At 36.1% G+C, this 18,412-nt stretch overlaps 1 protein-coding gene across 1 annotated transcript in view; it reads left to right on the top strand.

Annotated features, from left to right (window-relative positions):
- The window catches only part of LOC139114487 (laminin subunit beta-1-like), a 60,024-nt gene that overhangs the window by 20,091 nt on the left and 21,521 nt on the right, over positions 1-18,412 (top strand). The window contains exons 3-13 of the mRNA XM_070676257.1: positions 4,307-4,926; positions 7,003-7,187; positions 7,611-7,778; positions 10,524-10,718; positions 12,639-12,787; positions 13,225-13,379; positions 13,912-14,058; positions 14,712-15,139; positions 16,488-16,625; positions 17,116-17,259; positions 17,798-18,119. Coding sequence (XP_070532358.1) covers positions 4,307-4,926; positions 7,003-7,187; positions 7,611-7,778; positions 10,524-10,718; positions 12,639-12,787; positions 13,225-13,379; positions 13,912-14,058; positions 14,712-15,139; positions 16,488-16,625; positions 17,116-17,259; positions 17,798-18,119 — 2,651 coding nt within the window. The remainder of the gene's footprint in view (positions 1-4,306; positions 4,927-7,002; positions 7,188-7,610; positions 7,779-10,523; positions 10,719-12,638; positions 12,788-13,224; positions 13,380-13,911; positions 14,059-14,711; positions 15,140-16,487; positions 16,626-17,115; positions 17,260-17,797; positions 18,120-18,412) is intronic.

Below are 18,412 nucleotides of genomic sequence, written 5' to 3' on the forward strand. Positions count from 1 at the left end.
TGACAATCTAAATACATGGAGTGGGTATTTCAACATTCTTTTGGGAGTAGAATAAGAATTTGCAATTGACATACAAAATTATCATCAAAAGATAGCATTACTGGCCCTTTAAAAATTGACACATGACGATGACATTATTGTACACAGTTGAGTTGCCAATTAACATCTACATGTACTGTACATGTACACTTACAGAGGAAACCCCTGCATATAATTTTTCGGTATTTGCTAAAGTGTAGGTGGTCTGTATAAAAGATCTGTTGTCGTAATTTTCTGTTGCTGCTGATTCTTGGTTTGGTTTGGGTTAAACCACCACACAATATGTACCGTGGTCTATATGTAAAAAGCTGAGGAAAGTTGCCAGGGAACTCCTCAATCATATCACTTTTACCTGAGAATTCCCAACATTTAACCCTTTCACCACCGTGGATTGGTCCAAGCCTATTAGGGTGACCCTTTTTTTTGTTTCTCATCTCCAGAGGAATGCTCAGGCAGGGTGGGCGGTCGAAATAAAAACAAGTACGAAAAAAAAACAAAACTGTATTTGTTTCAGTTCAATGTTCTGTCCATTCAGTCTCTACAATTTTTAAGCACAAAAAAAAACGTGTATTTGTTTCAGTTTAATGTTCTGTCCATTCACTGTCACTACAATTTCTTGTCTTTCAGTTCAGTGTTCTGTACTCTCTGTCCTTTCAGTCTGAGTCGCTGCAATCTCACAATTTGATGATGGTGGTGCTGTTGGTAGGATAATCGCCTCAGAGGCTGCGCAAATAAAAAGTTCTTTTGAGAAACACAAAATTAAAAAATGTCGCCCTTATTATCAGCGATGAGAATGGACCTGTTTACAGAGAATTGGGGTCACCAAGTTAAGAACTTTTACGACCAAATTTTGATGTGGCCCTATTGTTTTTAGCAAAGTGTGAATAAAAATCAGGGGTCCAAAGTTTGAATAAGAAAAACAAATTATCTGAACTTTACCAATATTTTCAACTCAAAATGATTGCGAAGACGTGTTAACTCTATGGGGATATAAAAGTTTTGATTTTCACAAAAGAACAAGGTGATAAAACCGTTATTTACTCGGCAAGCTTCTAAAGTGAGTCCACCGACCTCGTAAACAGCAGACCCGCTAAGCATTGGAAATATTTGAGGGTCCGAGGGCACTTTCTACCTTAAACAAATATGTGTTCAAAGATAAAATACACCGTGTTAGATGTTTAGAGACAGATGGTCCGTGTTTGTAAAATTGAATCACATACTAAATATGACATCATCAAAGATTATAGATGCCTTTTGAAAGTTAATCAGTTTTGAATGGAATGAAAAATAAGCACTGATCAGTAACATGCAGTGACATTGTGAAACAAACTTTGAAGAAGTCATGAGAAAGTAGTGATTCATACGCAATACATTTACACTACAACGTATAATACATGTACACTGTAATGTACATGAATATCACCAATATTTTCAGGTACATGGAAGAAAATTTAAGTTTTTAATGAAAAATAAATAAATAAGTAAAAAAATAACTAACTAACTAACTAAATAAATAACGTAACTAACTAAATAAATAAATGTAGTACATGTACATGTATAATGTACCGGTACATGTAATGTTCATGAATATCACCGACATTTTCAGGTATGTTGAAAGTAGTATGTCTGTAAAAACGTATAGACAAATAAATACATAGATAAATAAATAAATAAATAGATTAAGTACACTACTACATGTACATGTAAAATGTAATGTAGTACATGAAAATCACTGATATTTTCAGGTACTTGAAAGAAAATACCAGTTCTGTAATAAATTAAAAAAAAAAATTAATAACAAACATATTTTCAGCAATTTGGAAGATAATGCCAGTTCTGTAATACTGGTAAATAGATAAATAAATGAATGAATGAATGAACACTTTTAATTCAGGTGTGTGTCTAATTATATTAAAAGCAGAATGGCCATTGATATGTCAAACCCAATGAGTGTATGAATAATTAATGTGAATTGGCATCAATTGGCAACGCTTTACAACCAGCCCTACTGGTATGTGTATGACAGGATAGCAATGCTGTGTGCACTAATTGCTTGTAACATTTGATATCGTGTGTGTATTCTGGTAGACACGGAGTAGTGAAAGTTTCGTCGTAACTTGTGTTTGTTATAATTTCCAGAACATTGACAGTATAGATGTCAATAGCTGCCTGTTCATTCACTGGTTGTTGAACCTGTCTGGACAGGATTCAGTTGTGGAAGGTGAATTGTAGTTGGCATGAAATCCTGCCAAGTGGTACACATACCCGTACATGATATAGCAAAATTTGTTTTGTGAACCAAGAAACTCTCACTGGTAGAGATTGAAACAGAATACCAACAAAAATACCAATTTCCTGAAGTATTGTGAGAAGAAAAACAGGAATGGTATCCAACAGTGTAATATATTCCAGAAAATGGGATTAGTTAAGCGGTAAATTACAAAACTCAGGGGATAACAAAATTGCACTGCGTATTCAAAGAGTTTTACAGTGATTGAAGACAATTTCATATGTATCCTCAGTGTTTGGAGTATGTGAACTTCTTGAAAAAATTTTCATTTCAAATTTGTTGAGATATGGATACTCATAATTTGTGGAGCATTGTTGCATATGGACGCAATTTATCTGACACAAGATGTGATCTCTGAAATATAATAATCAATGTGTATACACGTATTGCATGTTTATGCTCTTTTAACATGCCCTTTTTAAGAGGAATTTTAGGAACCACATGATCATAAGTTGAAATATGGAGAATTGCTGTCATACAGTAAAAAGTGAGAATGAAGCTACTGAAATGTAGAGTAGAAAAGATTATATAACAAACAAAATATCTGCATTTGAAAGTATTTGAAGACCTGTATCTTTGATGTGACATTTATTTATATACACTGTATCTGTCTCACAATATTTGTATCTCTGAGTGGTGTATTTTTAAAATTTTACTGATGACAAAATGGCAATTGCAAACATCAACTCTTCTCTGTGGTTATCAGGTTGTTCCTTTTATACTGGCAGCTGTCAAACCAGTCTATGTGCAAAATTGAAAAATGTTATATCAAATAACAGTGCCCCACCTTGCTTAGTCATCTGAAAGTTGAATTCATCAAACCACACCCAACGTGTACATATGTATAGGCGTATACCGGTACACTCAAATCCCTTGATGATGTGCCCACACACATATTGCCATGTAGTCATACATGTAACCATAGCAACAGAGCCCCAACAAATCGACCAGAAATACAAAACGCTCCGTGGTATCATGTGTTGTATATTGATCATGAAATATTTTTGGATACTTTTCGCAATAAAGTTGAGTGCATTCATTCAAAGCAATTCATTATTATACTTAAAGGTATGGTTATATTTACGCATCATAAAACTATTGGCTTTATCATGTAATGGCTTCACGCAGCCAGAAAAAGTAGTTCCATTCATTTGATTTATGTACCAATGAGTGGCAAGATTTTTTGATCAAATTTCATCAAGATAATTGAATAAAGTAAGTCAGAGGCAGTCACGGCTTATATAAATGAAACTCATTCTAGTAATTTGGAGGGTAATTTATATTGCTCTTTGAAATTCTGCCACTTCTGTTGCAAAATTTGTGTGAAAAGCAAGTTGAATATAAATTCAGTTTACATGATGAACGCATCTACTTAGTGCCAGGATGATTCCGTATGAGAAAATGTGACTGTGATGTAGCATTTTTTTGAGTTTGTGAATCTGAATACTTAGCTGTAGCTACTGCACCCTTAACGTAATTTATTTTCATGAACCTACAGTAATTTACGTGATATTTTGATGTAACAAGCCAGTTGTATGTACCTCAGCAATTTCGCTAAAAAAGCATCATCCTTGAAAAGATGCCTTACAGGGTGAGTGTACAGTGGTTGTGCTGCGTCAACATCTGAAGACATAAACTGTATTGATATTTTTTATAAGTCAGATTTCCCCATGGTAATATTTTTAAAAACCCTATTATTTTAACCTGGAAAATAGTGGTAATTTGAAATCATCAAATCAAAAGGAAATAAACACTGCTGAAACAACCTTGAAGAAAATGGTTCTACAGACTTCAGTAAAATTCTATGGAATCATGCTTTTCTATACAAAGTTGGGCCAAAACTCTATAAATTTTGGTAGGACTTCCACAGATATCTTTAGAATATCTATAATCCAACTCTATAGAATTCTATTGTCTTTTTCGTAAATGTAATATGCATCTGAATAAGTGTAAGTATTTGGTATTCTTTCATTTCAGGCAGATGACCAATGCCCACTGTGTGATGCTAATGATCCAGCTCTAGCTCATCCTCCTGAGGACATGACTGATGATGAAGTCGGTGATGTCACTTGGTGGCAGTCAATTTCATGGCTGGACTACCAAAGCAACACCGACTTTCCAATCAACGTGACGTTTTCCTTCAACAAAACTTTCCAGATCTACGATGATATCATTTTCACGTTTGAATTGGCCAGGCCCCAGAAGATGGTGCTGTACAAGTCAACGGACTACGGAGCAACCTGGCAGCCGTATCAGTTCTACGCTCGGGACTGTGACGACTTCAACATGCCTTCTAAGGACATCAGCGAAATAGCGTCCTCTACGGAGGTGTATTGTACGACGCAGTACAGTTACAGCAACCCTAATGTCAGGAGTGAAGTTACATTCGATGTAAACACCAGACTTGCAATGCTTGGCACGGATCCTGAAGTCATCTTTCAAGAATTTGCAAAAGAGGAAATACAGAGTTTTTTCGATGTGACGGATCTGCGTCTATCTTTACTTTATCCAGCGACTGATGGGTTAGAATTTTCAGGAAGCATCAACAACTTGAGGAAGTACTACTATGCCATTTCTAATGTGTATTCCAATCTCAGGTAAGAAAAACGCACCACAACAGTATCTCTTCATGGACTCATTTTCAGTTTGACCTTTTGAAGTTTCACCTTGGTTTCAGCTTTGTTAACCCGAATCCTGCCAAGTTCGTATGTCACCATCAGGTTAAGTTGTTTAAAACTATAACATGCCGCATATGTTGCATTTTAACTAAAAAATTTAACATGTGAAGGCACCTGAAAACATTGTATACTATAAACATGATTTTCATTGTCTAAGTGGGTTAAATAGAGTTTGCTGTACTTGACAGATGGGAAAATGATACCATCTGGCAGGAAAGGGGATTGAGGTGGTATGCACCTTGAAAGTGAAATATTTAAACCATTTCTCAATGAAACTCAACCATTAATTCTCTTACCTAATAAAGAATGAAAATCAGGGGTCATCATGCAAAATTTGGTACCAGAGAATCTAATTACCCAACGTAAAACAATATATGACAATCAAAATGGCTGCCATCCCTGTGTTCAATCTATTAAAAATGGGGAATATTAAATAGATATTTTCAAACTTCAAACTAAGTGAACATTTTTCTGTCTGTGGGGGTTTTAAAATGAGCCCCATAAGTGGTATATACACGGTAGACCTGAAAAGTTCTGTAAAATTGTGAGAGTCCAAATATCTGTCCATTAGGCGCATTCTACCCTAAAGATGATCTAATGCAATCTTTTTAACAATGCAGATTGTCCACATGTGCGAAAAAGGTGCATGAGACTTTGCTAAAAAAAATTTGATATTTGTATTTTGCTCCTGGTGTCATGTATGTTTTCCTTTGCTCCTATAGTATGAACTTGGTTAAACATTCAGCTATTATTTGTACAGTATCTTGTCAGGAAATCCTAATAAAGGATATGCCCCGAAAACTCAAGTTTTGAAACAACTTCAAGCGACAAAGTCGGCCATTTTTAATTTTGTTTGATACGAGATACTAATATTGTTTGACATGTTGAAAGATAATGAATGGATGACCTTGCATATATTCAACCCCGGTTTTAGAAAAATTAAATGAAACCATTTCGACAATGAATAAATGGTCCTGACCATTACTTCATTCTCACAGTGGTTTCATGTATCGTGTCTAAAACTGGGTTCGAATATATGCATGGTCACCCATTCATTCAGTATCTTTCAACATTCCAAAAATTATTAATAGTATTTCGTATCAAACAAAATTCATGAAAAATTGGTGACTTTGTCCCTTTAACCCTTTTCCCGCCAAGTCCATATTTCACCACCAGGTCAAGATGGTTAAAATTAATGAAACACAACATACATGTATTCCATATGGTGTAGTTTAACATAATACTGTACATTTGAAAGCTGTTGAAAACATATATAGTAAACTTGATTTTTTTGGACTAAAGATGCTATAACAGACCAAGCCAAGTAGGTGAAAATACATCATGTTTTGGCTCAATACTGCTTTTTACTGACTTGGCTGATGGGGAAGTGATACTGTCTGGCAGGAAAAGGGTTAAGTATTGCATAGTCAAAAATTCATTTATCAAATGTGTATGTATGTATGTATGCCAGCAAATTCTCCCTGAGCAATTTATCTCACTTTCCCAAATAAAAAACGACAGTATAATTAACAACTATTGTTCACTCTGTCACACTTATGAATATTCTATGGGACTTGTAATTTCCTGAGGGTCAATCATAAAAAACTTGCACAGGCTTGCATATGTCTTTGTAGCAGCCAACGATAAGGTGTGGCTAGTTTAGCATCACCAAGTCACAGCTTCAAACATTAAATAGTTTTCAAAAATTAGAAGAAGGTATGGAATTGTCTGTTAAAAATAAAAGTGAAATTTTCATTGGTCAATTTTACTTTATGTGTTTTCATTGAATTCCATCACAAAGTACAGCAGTGTAAACACTGTGTAATTTGAAAAAGAAAGTTCATGAATTCTGATCTTTGCTCAATGACATTAAAATGCCTCTTTCTTTCTGTTTCTTTGTAATGTGGGTGGGTACCGTAGGTTCGAGTTTGAATATGAAACAAAAGACAACTGGATTTAGTAGTGCTTTTACATGTACTTTCCCTCTTCCACCAGGTGCAAGTGCAACCAGCATGCTAGTTCCTGCAATGGCACATCAGATGCTACTGAGACTGTCTGCAACTGTCAGCACAACACTGCTGGAAGGGATTGTGAGAAGTGTCTTCCTCTCTACAACAACAGGCCTTGGCAAGCAGGAATCTACAATCCAATTGAAAATGGCGAGGCCAATGAGTGTGAAGGTTGGTAGATCTCAATTCTATGTGTTCTGTCGTCGGTAGATCTCTTTCCTGTGTTCTGTCTAGGACATGTACACAGGTACCAACACTGAAGTGAGACAAGATCATGCCAGCAAGAAAGATGGCAAGGGCTTGTGGGTGATTTCATATTGGTGCCCATACATTTAAATGCCTTTATACTGCATGTCATGTATTTACATATGCAGATCATACCCATTCCAGAGCCAACGAAGCATGGATCAATTAATGTACATGTTACTTTTTGAAATGTGGACCACAAATACCTTTGATTATGTGTGATTATCTTCTTAGCAACCATAAAAACTACCCATCATCATCATCATCATCATCATCATCATATGCATCATCATCTGCATCATCAAAATCATGTATCCTCATAAATTGCATCATCTTTTCAAATTTCAGAGTGCAACTGCTATGACCATGCAGACTCCTGTTACTACAATGAAACCTTAGGTCATGGGGTCTGTGAGGACTGCTACCATAACACAGCTGGTGTCTTCTGCGATATCTGCATTGATGGCTATTTCCACAATGTTACGGCAGACCCTAGTAGTCCAGATGTCTGCGTGTGTAAGTAAAATCTGTATTTGTTGCATAAAGAAGACATACCTCATGATTTCATTAAATTTTTAAAACTTTTGTATCCAGGAGTCCTTGCAAAATTTTAACCCTCCGAAAAAACAAAACAAAACAATATATACACGCAAAGAAACTACAAGCGTACAAGTTGTAGGAGTTAAAAATTATAGATATGCTTCTGGTGTGTGATGTGAAATTTGTATTGTTGATAATCTGATTTCATCACCGCTGTACAGCAATATCATCTCCTCTTCAAATTGGAGGAGTGAAATTACAAACTGTTAAACCGTTGATACAGCTGTTGCCAGGTACAGCCCATTGATGAGTGAGAGGAATGTGTCAGTGACCCCTCGTGTTACGCAAAAGTGTCACTGGGAAATTAGAATTCATAGATTAAGTGTTTGACTCATTCGCATTTTCAGTCACGTAGTAAAAATATTTTTTCAGGAATCTATTCCTATGCATCATGCTGAATCTAGTAAAGCCATACTTAGGGTTGAAAGCATTGTGCATAAATGGAAAGTCAACACTTTGTGATATTCTAGTGTGAAAATTTTAAAACTGCTCCGTTACACATTTGCAATTTGCTCAATTAATCCATAGACTCTAGAGAAAACAGGGTATGAAATGGCGGTAAAGATCAAAGGGATTTGGATTAGCGGAGTGCAAATCTAGTTTGAATAATTAAGATTTGTCAATGGCTCAGGGATAATATGAAGCTGCTGATACAAATGATGTTTTGTTGGAGACCGCGTGGCAAACAAACTTAATTTATTCCAAAGTGGCAAGTACAAAGGAAGAACTACTGTTTTCCTATTCTGTTTCTCAAGGGTCTAGAATTAAACTTTTGATTTTATTGACAGCAGAAACAATTGAAGGTTGAATTTACTGATAACTATTACAAAACCCCCACTGTATTGCTAGTCATGATTTCTAGTTATGCCCAGTGAATCCCAATAGTCTTCCACAAAAATAACTCAATATGTGAGCTTTCAAAGGATTTAGGTGAAGTTCCGTGGATTATACACATTAGCCCTGAAACCGGAAAGCGCAATAAATGTTTTGTAATAAGAGTGACACAGAAATATCACCTGAAATAACACAGAGTATTCAAGCCCTAAACCTCAAGTGACGTTTGAGCTGTGCACAGCTGTTGCTGTGGTATTGTTTGGCATTGTGTCCAATGTATTACCGGTAGACATTTTTGTTGATGCAGGTTGTTGTAGGCTCAACCTAAGCAAAATTCAGCACTGTATTACAGCAGTATTTTTAATGGCCACTAAAGTCAGTTCCGTGTCAAGCACTGATGATAACTTAGTTAAGAACGATAGTTCATTAACATGTTATTTTATGCTGTGCCTTGTCTGTTTTGCCCATATGATGTTATGAATGGCAATCCAGGCTTAGTTGTAGTAACTACGGATAATTGGTTGAAAAAAGGACATTATGTTGAAGTATTTTGTCAAAGGCAATTCATCATTTTTGTCTATTTTTTTTAAAAATCATTCGTGGCGCTAGACAGCTGGACACAATTAATTGGACAAAACAGATGAGTTGTCCAAGCAGAGAAATTTGGCCATGAATTTGAAAGAAAAGCTAAGGACTGGGGGTACAAATTATTGATTATAATTGAATTTGCTACACAGGAAAGTTAGTATACCTGAATCTGTTTTGGATGTTACCAGCAGTGCTAAAAAGGCCTGTTGAATTTGAACATGAATTTACCAGTCCAGCAGTAAAATGTCATATTAGTACACCAAGGGCACTGCAAGATGGTGGTACATGTATCTGTCTAAGCTTACATTACACAATGGCAACATGACACAGGAAATACCTGCAAATTTCTGCAATTTGTTAAGAATATGATAATGATTTTGTAAAATTTAGCTTTGCACCATTCAACTTGAAAGATACTGGTACCAGGCATTGAGTCCTGTATTTGCAATTAAAATTGATGACTTTAGAATGTAAGTTTCTTTTAATTTTGTTATTGTGAATCATATTTTAGATAAGCACATTTTTGAAATACTGACCGAAAATGTACTCAATTTATTAGTGCATAGATTTTTAAGAAAGATGATAGTACAATCCTTACATACCCATCATGGAGTGGATTTGTTGTATTCATGTAATTTGCATAAATATGAGTATGCTTGTGGACACAATTTTACAATCTTCAAATTCATACACCCGTGTGGCAGATACTTTGCTTGACAGACTTGGCTTCAAAGACACTTCATTTACGGCACTTATCTGAAATTTGTACAGTATATTTTAAAGTGATACCAACTACTTTTGTATAACTTCAGACAGCAAACTAGCAAACAACATGATAAAGTACCGGTATACATATTGATACTTGTCAACTTAATTTGTCCCATAAGTTCTCAAAAGTATTCGGTATTCCACCCAAGTTTCTCGGCGTAAGCTCTTGGTATAGGTATCTGCCTATCATATTTCAGTTGCATCAGCAATTTACTGAGTTGGTTTATCTATTTAAAGGAATAGTCTAACAGCTGCAGTATGAAATTATTTTACATATATTTGTATTGAGAATAGAGCAACCAGTTTTTCAGCTTTTCATTCATTGGATAGGCTGGTTAGTGCCTGACATATACCCAGTGGTTATACATTTAATGTTATCATTGTTACAATGTGATTGAAGGTTGAAAGTTATGAATTGTTATTTTAGTGACTGTGAAAACCAATTTCTGCAATAATCCTTTTTATTTCTAGTATGTGAGTGTGAACCACTCGGTACTATACCATCATCTGGCAATTCATCCAATTGTGCCCAATATGCAAATGAGGAGCTGGGTCAACCAGTTGGTCAGTGTCCATGCATAAGTCTTGTGCAGGGAAGGAGATGCGATGAGTGTGAAGACAATTTCTTCGGACTGCTGCAGACAGAGAGTCCTGGAATCTGCAAAGGTAAGTGACATTTGATCCTGCCCATAAGGGTTCATGCCATCAGTAATTCAATTGTCACCTTTCCAAAAACTAGCTAAGAGAATATGCCAAAATGTTGCGCATTTAATAAGGAGGATTCTCTCTCCAAAATGAAGACAGACATGAAGTATAAGGCTCACGGGTATACATCAAATTCAATGATGCAGGAATGAACGTGTCCCTTTATTAGCTCCGCTGTCAGCGACGCGGAGCTTATCAAATAGGTTGATTATCCGTCGTCGTCCGTCGTCGTCCGGCGTCCGGCGTCCGTCGTCCGTCAACAATTGCCTTCTCCTCTGAAACCACAAGTCCAATTGCTTTGAAATTTTATATGCAGTTCACTTGGGGTGACCTTACTTCAGTTTGTTCAAATCATGGTGATATTTGCATATTTGTATTTTTGGGGCATTTTTTTGTGTTTTTGGTAAAAAAATCTTCTTCTCTGAAACCGCTCGTTCGATTGCTTTGAAATTTGATATGCAGTTTGCTTAGGGTGACTTAAATCAGATTTGTTCAAATGGTGGTGAAATTTGCATATTTGTATTTTTAAGGCAATTTTTGTCATTTTTGGTAAAAAAATCTTTAAAAATCTTCTTCTTCAACACTACTGGTCAGATAGCTTTTATATTTGGTACATAGTCCCTAGGGATGATCTATTTCAGATTTGTTCAATTGTGCAGAAATATGCAAATTTGCATTTTAAGGCAATTTTTGCCATTTTTGGTCAAAAAATGTATTTCTCAAAAAGTACTGGTCTGATAGTTTTGAAATTTGGTATACAGGTTTCTATAGATGAACTAAGTAATATATATTGAATTTCTGATGAAATCTGTAATTTTGTATTTTTGGGGCAATTTTTGCCATTTTTGGTCAAAAAATGTGTATTTCCAAAACTACTCATCTGATAGCTTTGAAATTTGGTATAGAGGTTTCTACAGATGAACTAAATGATATTTATGGAAATAATGATGAAATCTGCAATTTTGTAATTTTGGGGCAATTTTTGCCATTTTTGGTCAAAAAATGTGTTTCTCAAAAAGTACTGGTCTGATAGCTTTGAAATTTGGTATACAGGTTTCTACAGATAAGCTTAGTAATATATATTGAATTTCTGATGAAATCTGTAATTTTGTATTTTTGGGGCAATTTTTGCCATTTTTGGTCAAAAAATGTGTATTTCCAAAACTACTTATCTGATAGCTTTGAAATTTGGTATACAGGTTTCCATAGATGAACTAAATGATATTTATTGAAATAATGATGACATCTGCAATTTTGAATTTTTGGGGCAATTTTTCCCATTTTTGGTCAAAAAATGCGTTTCTCAAAAAGTACTGGTCTAACAGCTTTGAAATTTGGTATAGCTAAGTGTGATATTTTGAAATTATGATGAAATCTGCAATTTTTATTTTTGGGGGGCAATTGTTGCCATTTTTGGTCAGAATATTTTATTCTCAAAAAACTACTCATCAGATAGCTTTGGTTGACATGTTCTTAGGGATGATCGGATGTGATATATTCAAAGTATGATGAAATCTTCAATTGTGTATTTTTGCAGCTTATTTTAGCCACATTTTTCTGGCCACTGCATTGAGTTATCAAAGATTTCCACCTTCTTCATCAACATGTGTCAAAAATAGTTATTCTGTACATAAACACAGCGGAGCTATATCGGCCGCTAGGTCGCTTGTATTCATTTCTCAAGAAATTGTGTAGTTATGAAGAAAATTGATATACGATGGGACCAGTAATATTTATTCAGAAGTGTGACTTATAAAAGGCTTCTTTCTGTGCAACCTTTCTCAAAGGAAAATGCAAAAACATCTATATAATAAGGATATTTGATTCCATGCAGTTAATTTTTAACTCACCTGAAGTTCATTATTTCTACTTTGCCTTCAGCGTGCCTGTGTAATTTACTTGGTACAGTCAACGCTAGCAATGTCTGTGAGAAAGAGGAAGGCCAGTGTCCATGTAAAGCAAACACAGGCACAAGGGACTGTGGTGAATGTAAAGATGAATATTTTCTGTTTCCAACTTCTTCTGAAGATGTAAGTAGACAATATACTAACACACAGAGTCTGTACCTCAATGGAATTTTGAAATTGCAAATCACCTGACTACTACCGTTATGTAAAAAAACATTCTTTATCATCATATGGCAGTTTGTTGCTGATCAAAAATTTTGATTTCCCCAAAGCTGAGGTTAGTGAGCTACTACCACTCAAAAAGATAAAATTTATTATGCAGAGTGGTATAGACTCTCAGAACACCATTTGCACATAGGTGTGTGACATTTTATTGCTGTTACCAGTCGAATACTCCATATCAAACCGAAAATGGAGAACTTTTGACAATGTAAATTAATGCTTGTTTGTTCAGTATGCTTTTTTTGATCATGTGTAACAAGATAATATTGAGCTTGATTTTTTAAAGTGCAGTGGCCATGTCTTGTAAGTTCATTTATCCTGTCATCTTTGACCTATAGGACTGTTTAGCATGTAATTGTGATTACGGAGCATCCGTGTCATTTGCCTGCAACAAAGTGTCAGGTTTATGTGATTGTCGTCCAAACATTATTGGACAGAGATGCAACCAAGTTGACGAGGGAAGTTTCTTCTATGAGTACTTGGATTCCAACAGGTGAGTGTGCAGATGAAACCCACTGGTGTCTGTGTGTCTGGGTATGTTTGTTTGATAATGTTATGGAAATGGACTGAATGGAGATTGCTTTGATCTCACAAAATTCATTGGGATTGACAAAGCTGTAGTATATATTACAGTGAAAGGGACAGGTTTTTTGTCAACTGATATCTCCAGGGAAATTGACTAACTCCACTGGACATGACCTTCAAAGGAGAAGAAAGGACTAAAATCACGTATATAGCTGATGTTAACAGCCATTCAGGTCTGTCACTTTGAAAGTATAAAGGTATCTGTTATTTCACATTCCGAGTATATTAATTGTTAATTGTTAATTGTATATTAATGGAACTCGGAGTATATTAAGTTGCAGTCCCTACATTTGGACTTGGTCTCCAAACAGTTCGTATGTGATCATACAGACGTACATGTAAATCCAGCAGAGTGTTCTGGGCTTTCAATGATTTTCCACGGTTCTGGTATAAATCAGCTAGCATTACAAGTTAAAGATGTGTTACTAATTGCCTTTCAGCTATGATGCATGGAGTGCTGAATCAGACTGCGAGGCTCTCTCACATCTACCGATTGATTACACTGGTGAGGGATACAGGAAATGTACTGATGGAAATTACATACTATTTGAAAATATTATGGCTTTCTCCTTTGTATCAGAAATACAGTAAGTATATTCCACTTTCAGTTGTTCTGTAAAGTAGAATACTTAATTACAAATGAAGTTGCTAGAAAGATTTCTAGCAATGTGTTATACAGCTGCTTGTATCTATAGTGTACCAGACAGTATACTCCCCGATGTATGTTTTATAATGAGTCAATGTACAGTCCTTTGATCAAGTGCCACTACTGTAGAAAATTAAGGTACAAGTTCTCAAAGCAATTACACAAGTTAGATAATATTTAGATAATATTTTGGATCAATTTCATCAGTCATTCTCAGCTGGCTTTCACTGTAATGTGTCAAATTTCTAGTCCAAAGGGTTCAAAATTAGTGTTCTTCCCTTTGTGACTGCTTCTATATACCTATGACTGGGTCATGATTTGTTTCTTTTGTCTCATGGACCCAGAATTTTCAATAACTTGTTTGATGACACAATTCATTCCAGTTTCACGACATTTTTCACTCAAGTTGATTAAAAATAGTCAGCAAGAACAGTCCTGTCTTTACAAAAATGTACACAATCTGGTGTATCTTTTCTTTTCTTGATTTTTGCATAATTGAAATGCAGATACATTTAATATGCACGTGTCCAAGCTAAAGATGATGTCGTATTTGACTGTATACCTTCAAAGTAAAATGATATGTTTCTTTGCTAGGCCCTTCCAACCAGTTATCAGATACTCCTATGATTCGGCTAGTGACTGGCTCTTGGCGTCGTTGACGGTGAGTGTAACGGGGAATACGCTTCAACAGGATAAGCTTCAAAGGTTGACGGAAATGCTTGAAAGTGGAGAGCTCAGCGGCGGAACAAACACAACAAATGCCACTTCTCCAGCAATGCCATCGGCGACAACTTGCACGCAGCCCATCGGGGAGCTTCTTAGACTGAATTTGGGTTTCTCACCGGGTGAAAATGTTGCATGGATGCCAGCCGCCGGCAGCGGATTAGTCAATATTGACCGCAGGTGTAAATATGATGCACGGCTTGATTTCACAGCATCGGGATCAGGCAGTAGCACTATCATCACTGACGGCTTACTCATGATGCCACTTTTGGAAGACTTTCAAGTCTACGGTAAAGCAGGTGAGAAAGACTATGTCACTTTGACTGTGTTGCCCCATTTCCCTATACAGTGGTACAAGTACACCTTTGCTGCAGAAAAAAACCAAAACACACCAAAACACAGCATTGAAAGAATTAAAATATAACACTTTTCAGGTACAGGTTCTCAGAAAGGAAAACTGCCCTGCAATCATTTACATTTTTTAACAGTCAAAGCTTGGAAGGAGTTTGCTTTAAAAGGAATAGAAGATCAAGTCTTCTTGTTTTTATAAAAATCAAAATGTTATCTTCAGAATGTAGCACATAGAATGGCAGCCATTTTAAATGTGAAATGTATTGAGAAATGACCATCTATTATTGCTTATTAATGCAAAAAAAATGTCCTGTGTCTGATGTTTGATCATTCGAATTTGCATTCTAAAATGTGAAAAAAGTGCAAGACCTAGGTATAGTCTTAGGCAAGTACCAATACCTGAACACAGTCACACACTCATATTTTCTGCTGCATTCATATGCATAATTCTTTTCACCAATCCTGCATTGAGGAAGACATCATAAGGTTTGAATAGGCGACAATTTCAGAAGCCTGATGGAATCAAGATGAACATTTATTGCTCTATACAGTTATCAGAACTATTTCCACATTTATTATACAATGTTGACCTCAAAATTTGGACTGTTGATTTTCTTTTGATTGATTAAGATTTGGAAAGTTATGTGCTTCCCCTACTGTACGTTGATATCTAGTGATTGTATGAAACCAATTCTTTTGTTTTATGTTTTCATTTTTTATGTCAGTTTTGTTTAAAAATGCAAGCTTTGCCAAAAAGGGAAATTGTATACAGCTATAGCATGTGTGATCAGTGGCAGTTATTCCTGTAAAACCATAGCTTATGCTGACAAAGATTGCAACTACATCTTTAACTCGTTCATGTACCACTGAACATAGAGTTCTTCCCATGGCACTACAATATGTCTTGACCTTATTCTGCCATTGCCAGTGCAGTGATTGACTGTACCACATTTCTGAAGAGAAAATTATGGTCAACTCGGCATCCTCTCTTCAGTGTGTTCTTAAAGGTATACAGTCACCTGTAATCTAAATATGCCCATATATGGTCAAAGGAGTGTTCCTTGGTATTCAAATTACCCATGTGAGGGCGCTGTTTTTAAAAAGCGGCCACCGGCTTAAAATCTGTGATTGGTTAGATTTTCTTTTTTCATGGTAACTGTGGCAAAATTGGAACAGGTGACAGTAAACCTTTAACAGTGCATATACTGTACAATGTACGTACCTCCACATTGTGATGACAGGAATATTAATGAGCAATTGTGCATTTTATGCTGCATTACTCTGTATCACTTACAGATGATGAACTCGAGAGTGTGTATGATGAGTGTCGACGTAATGTCAGCAGTGTGGCCACTGTACTTGATGCCACACAGAATCCAATCTGTGAGGATCTTGCATTTTCTGTCTCGGCAGAACTTAACAACGGTGGAGTGCGTAAGTCTGGTGTTTCATATCACGTGAAAATTTCCACTTTAATTTGCTTGGAGCACAAAAACTTTTATAACTTATCATTGATTTTTGAGGCAATGTTTATCAAATGTGCATATACTTGTAGAAAATGTTTTGAGTTCAAAGTGTTTTCTTGACCAAAAATGAGTGTATCGTCACTGTAGGAAGTGTAGATACAATCTCAGTGTATGAGATTTTTCTTCAAACAACAATCAGCAGAATATTCTGGTTTTTATCATCCAATGGCAGATGCCTTGCGCATTCTCTGAAAAACTTATTATTCACTCGCCAACTTTATCCTTAGTCAGTCTGATTTTGTCAATGTCATTTAATCTCATTTTTGATCATAAAATTTCAGAATGTATTTTCAAATTGGATCATCAGTAATGTAGTCACCCATGACCCTTTTCTGGTGTCACCAGTTTTGTACCCATTGCAGGCATACAGATACTTTAGATTCTGATTTCTATTTCAGCCTGTGCGTGCAACATGAATTATTCAACAAGTGCCGAGTGTATTGCATATGGTGGTCAGTGCACGTGCAAGCAAGGAGTGTATGGCCAAACCTGTGACCGGTGTCAGCCAGGATTTTATAATCTGACCAATGAAGGGTGCACTCGTAAGTACTTGTAAGACACTTTGAACAGAATGAGAAATCACTGGTGTTAAAATTTGCTATAGGCGACTATTTCACATGCTTGGACATGCTATAGCACACAAGTTTTCTCCAGAAGAAATTGAATTTTTGTATATATTTCATCAAGTTTGCCTTAGGAAAAGTACAGCACAGTTTACCACAAAACGGCCAGAGGAAATCGGAGTCGCAGTCAGTGTATCCCCCAACCAAAGTACAAGTAATATTGGAAACTTGCTCTGTAACAGGAATTACATGTACAGTAACGTATGTGTGTGTATGTGTACACAAATTCTAAATAAATAACTGAATTCGAGAATTGTGAAAAATTTATGTAACATGGTTTTGAAGATAGTGATTTCCTTTCTTCGAATGCATTCAAATGCAGCTGGTGTCCTTTCTGTGAACCAAATCAAATTTGTTGTACAATAGTATCAATTCAGTTTATAATTACAGGTTTTGCCTGTCATCAGATCCAAGTGTCTCGATTTCCCTGAGACCCTCACGTATTCTTTTTTGTTAGCATGCAACTGCAATGTCACTGGTTCATCAAACTTAGTGTGTGACTTCGAGACTGGCCAGTGTCCATGCAGAGACGGAGTTGCCACCAGGGGCATGACTGACTTCTTTGGAGGTGTAGCCGGCCTTCAGTGTGATGTGTGCCAGGCAAATTACTACGGATTTGACAGCGGTACTGGATGTACTTCCTGTGACTGTAACACGGATGGCTCGGAATCACTGCAGTGTGACAATTCTGGCGACTGTCTTTGTAAGGATACCATTAATGGTCAGAAGTGCAGTGTTTGTCAGGAAGGCTACTACGATTTCTCTGCAGATGGATGCAAGTAAGTATATCATTCAATGGCGCTGTTCGCAGTTCACAGATTTTTCGCTAAATACCGGTATAGCTACATGAGCGCGACAGCCAACACTGCTGCTTAAAATCTGGACAAATTTTGTCACTTTTTCATGCGCGGTCATCGTTACATCTTGTAGTCTGAAAAGTAGTGACTGTCTTTTAGTATTCATTGTTTACACTACATGCTAACAGTCACCTACTAAATGGTATTTTCATCATTCTTGTGTGTGTAATTTCTAAACGTGTAAATCTCAAAATAAGCACAATTCATATATTTGC

Source organism: Ptychodera flava, chromosome 16 (genome assembly GCF_041260155.1).
Source record: "Ptychodera flava strain L36383 chromosome 16, AS_Pfla_20210202, whole genome shotgun sequence".
Lineage (NCBI taxonomy): Eukaryota > Metazoa > Hemichordata > Enteropneusta > Ptychoderidae > Ptychodera > Ptychodera flava.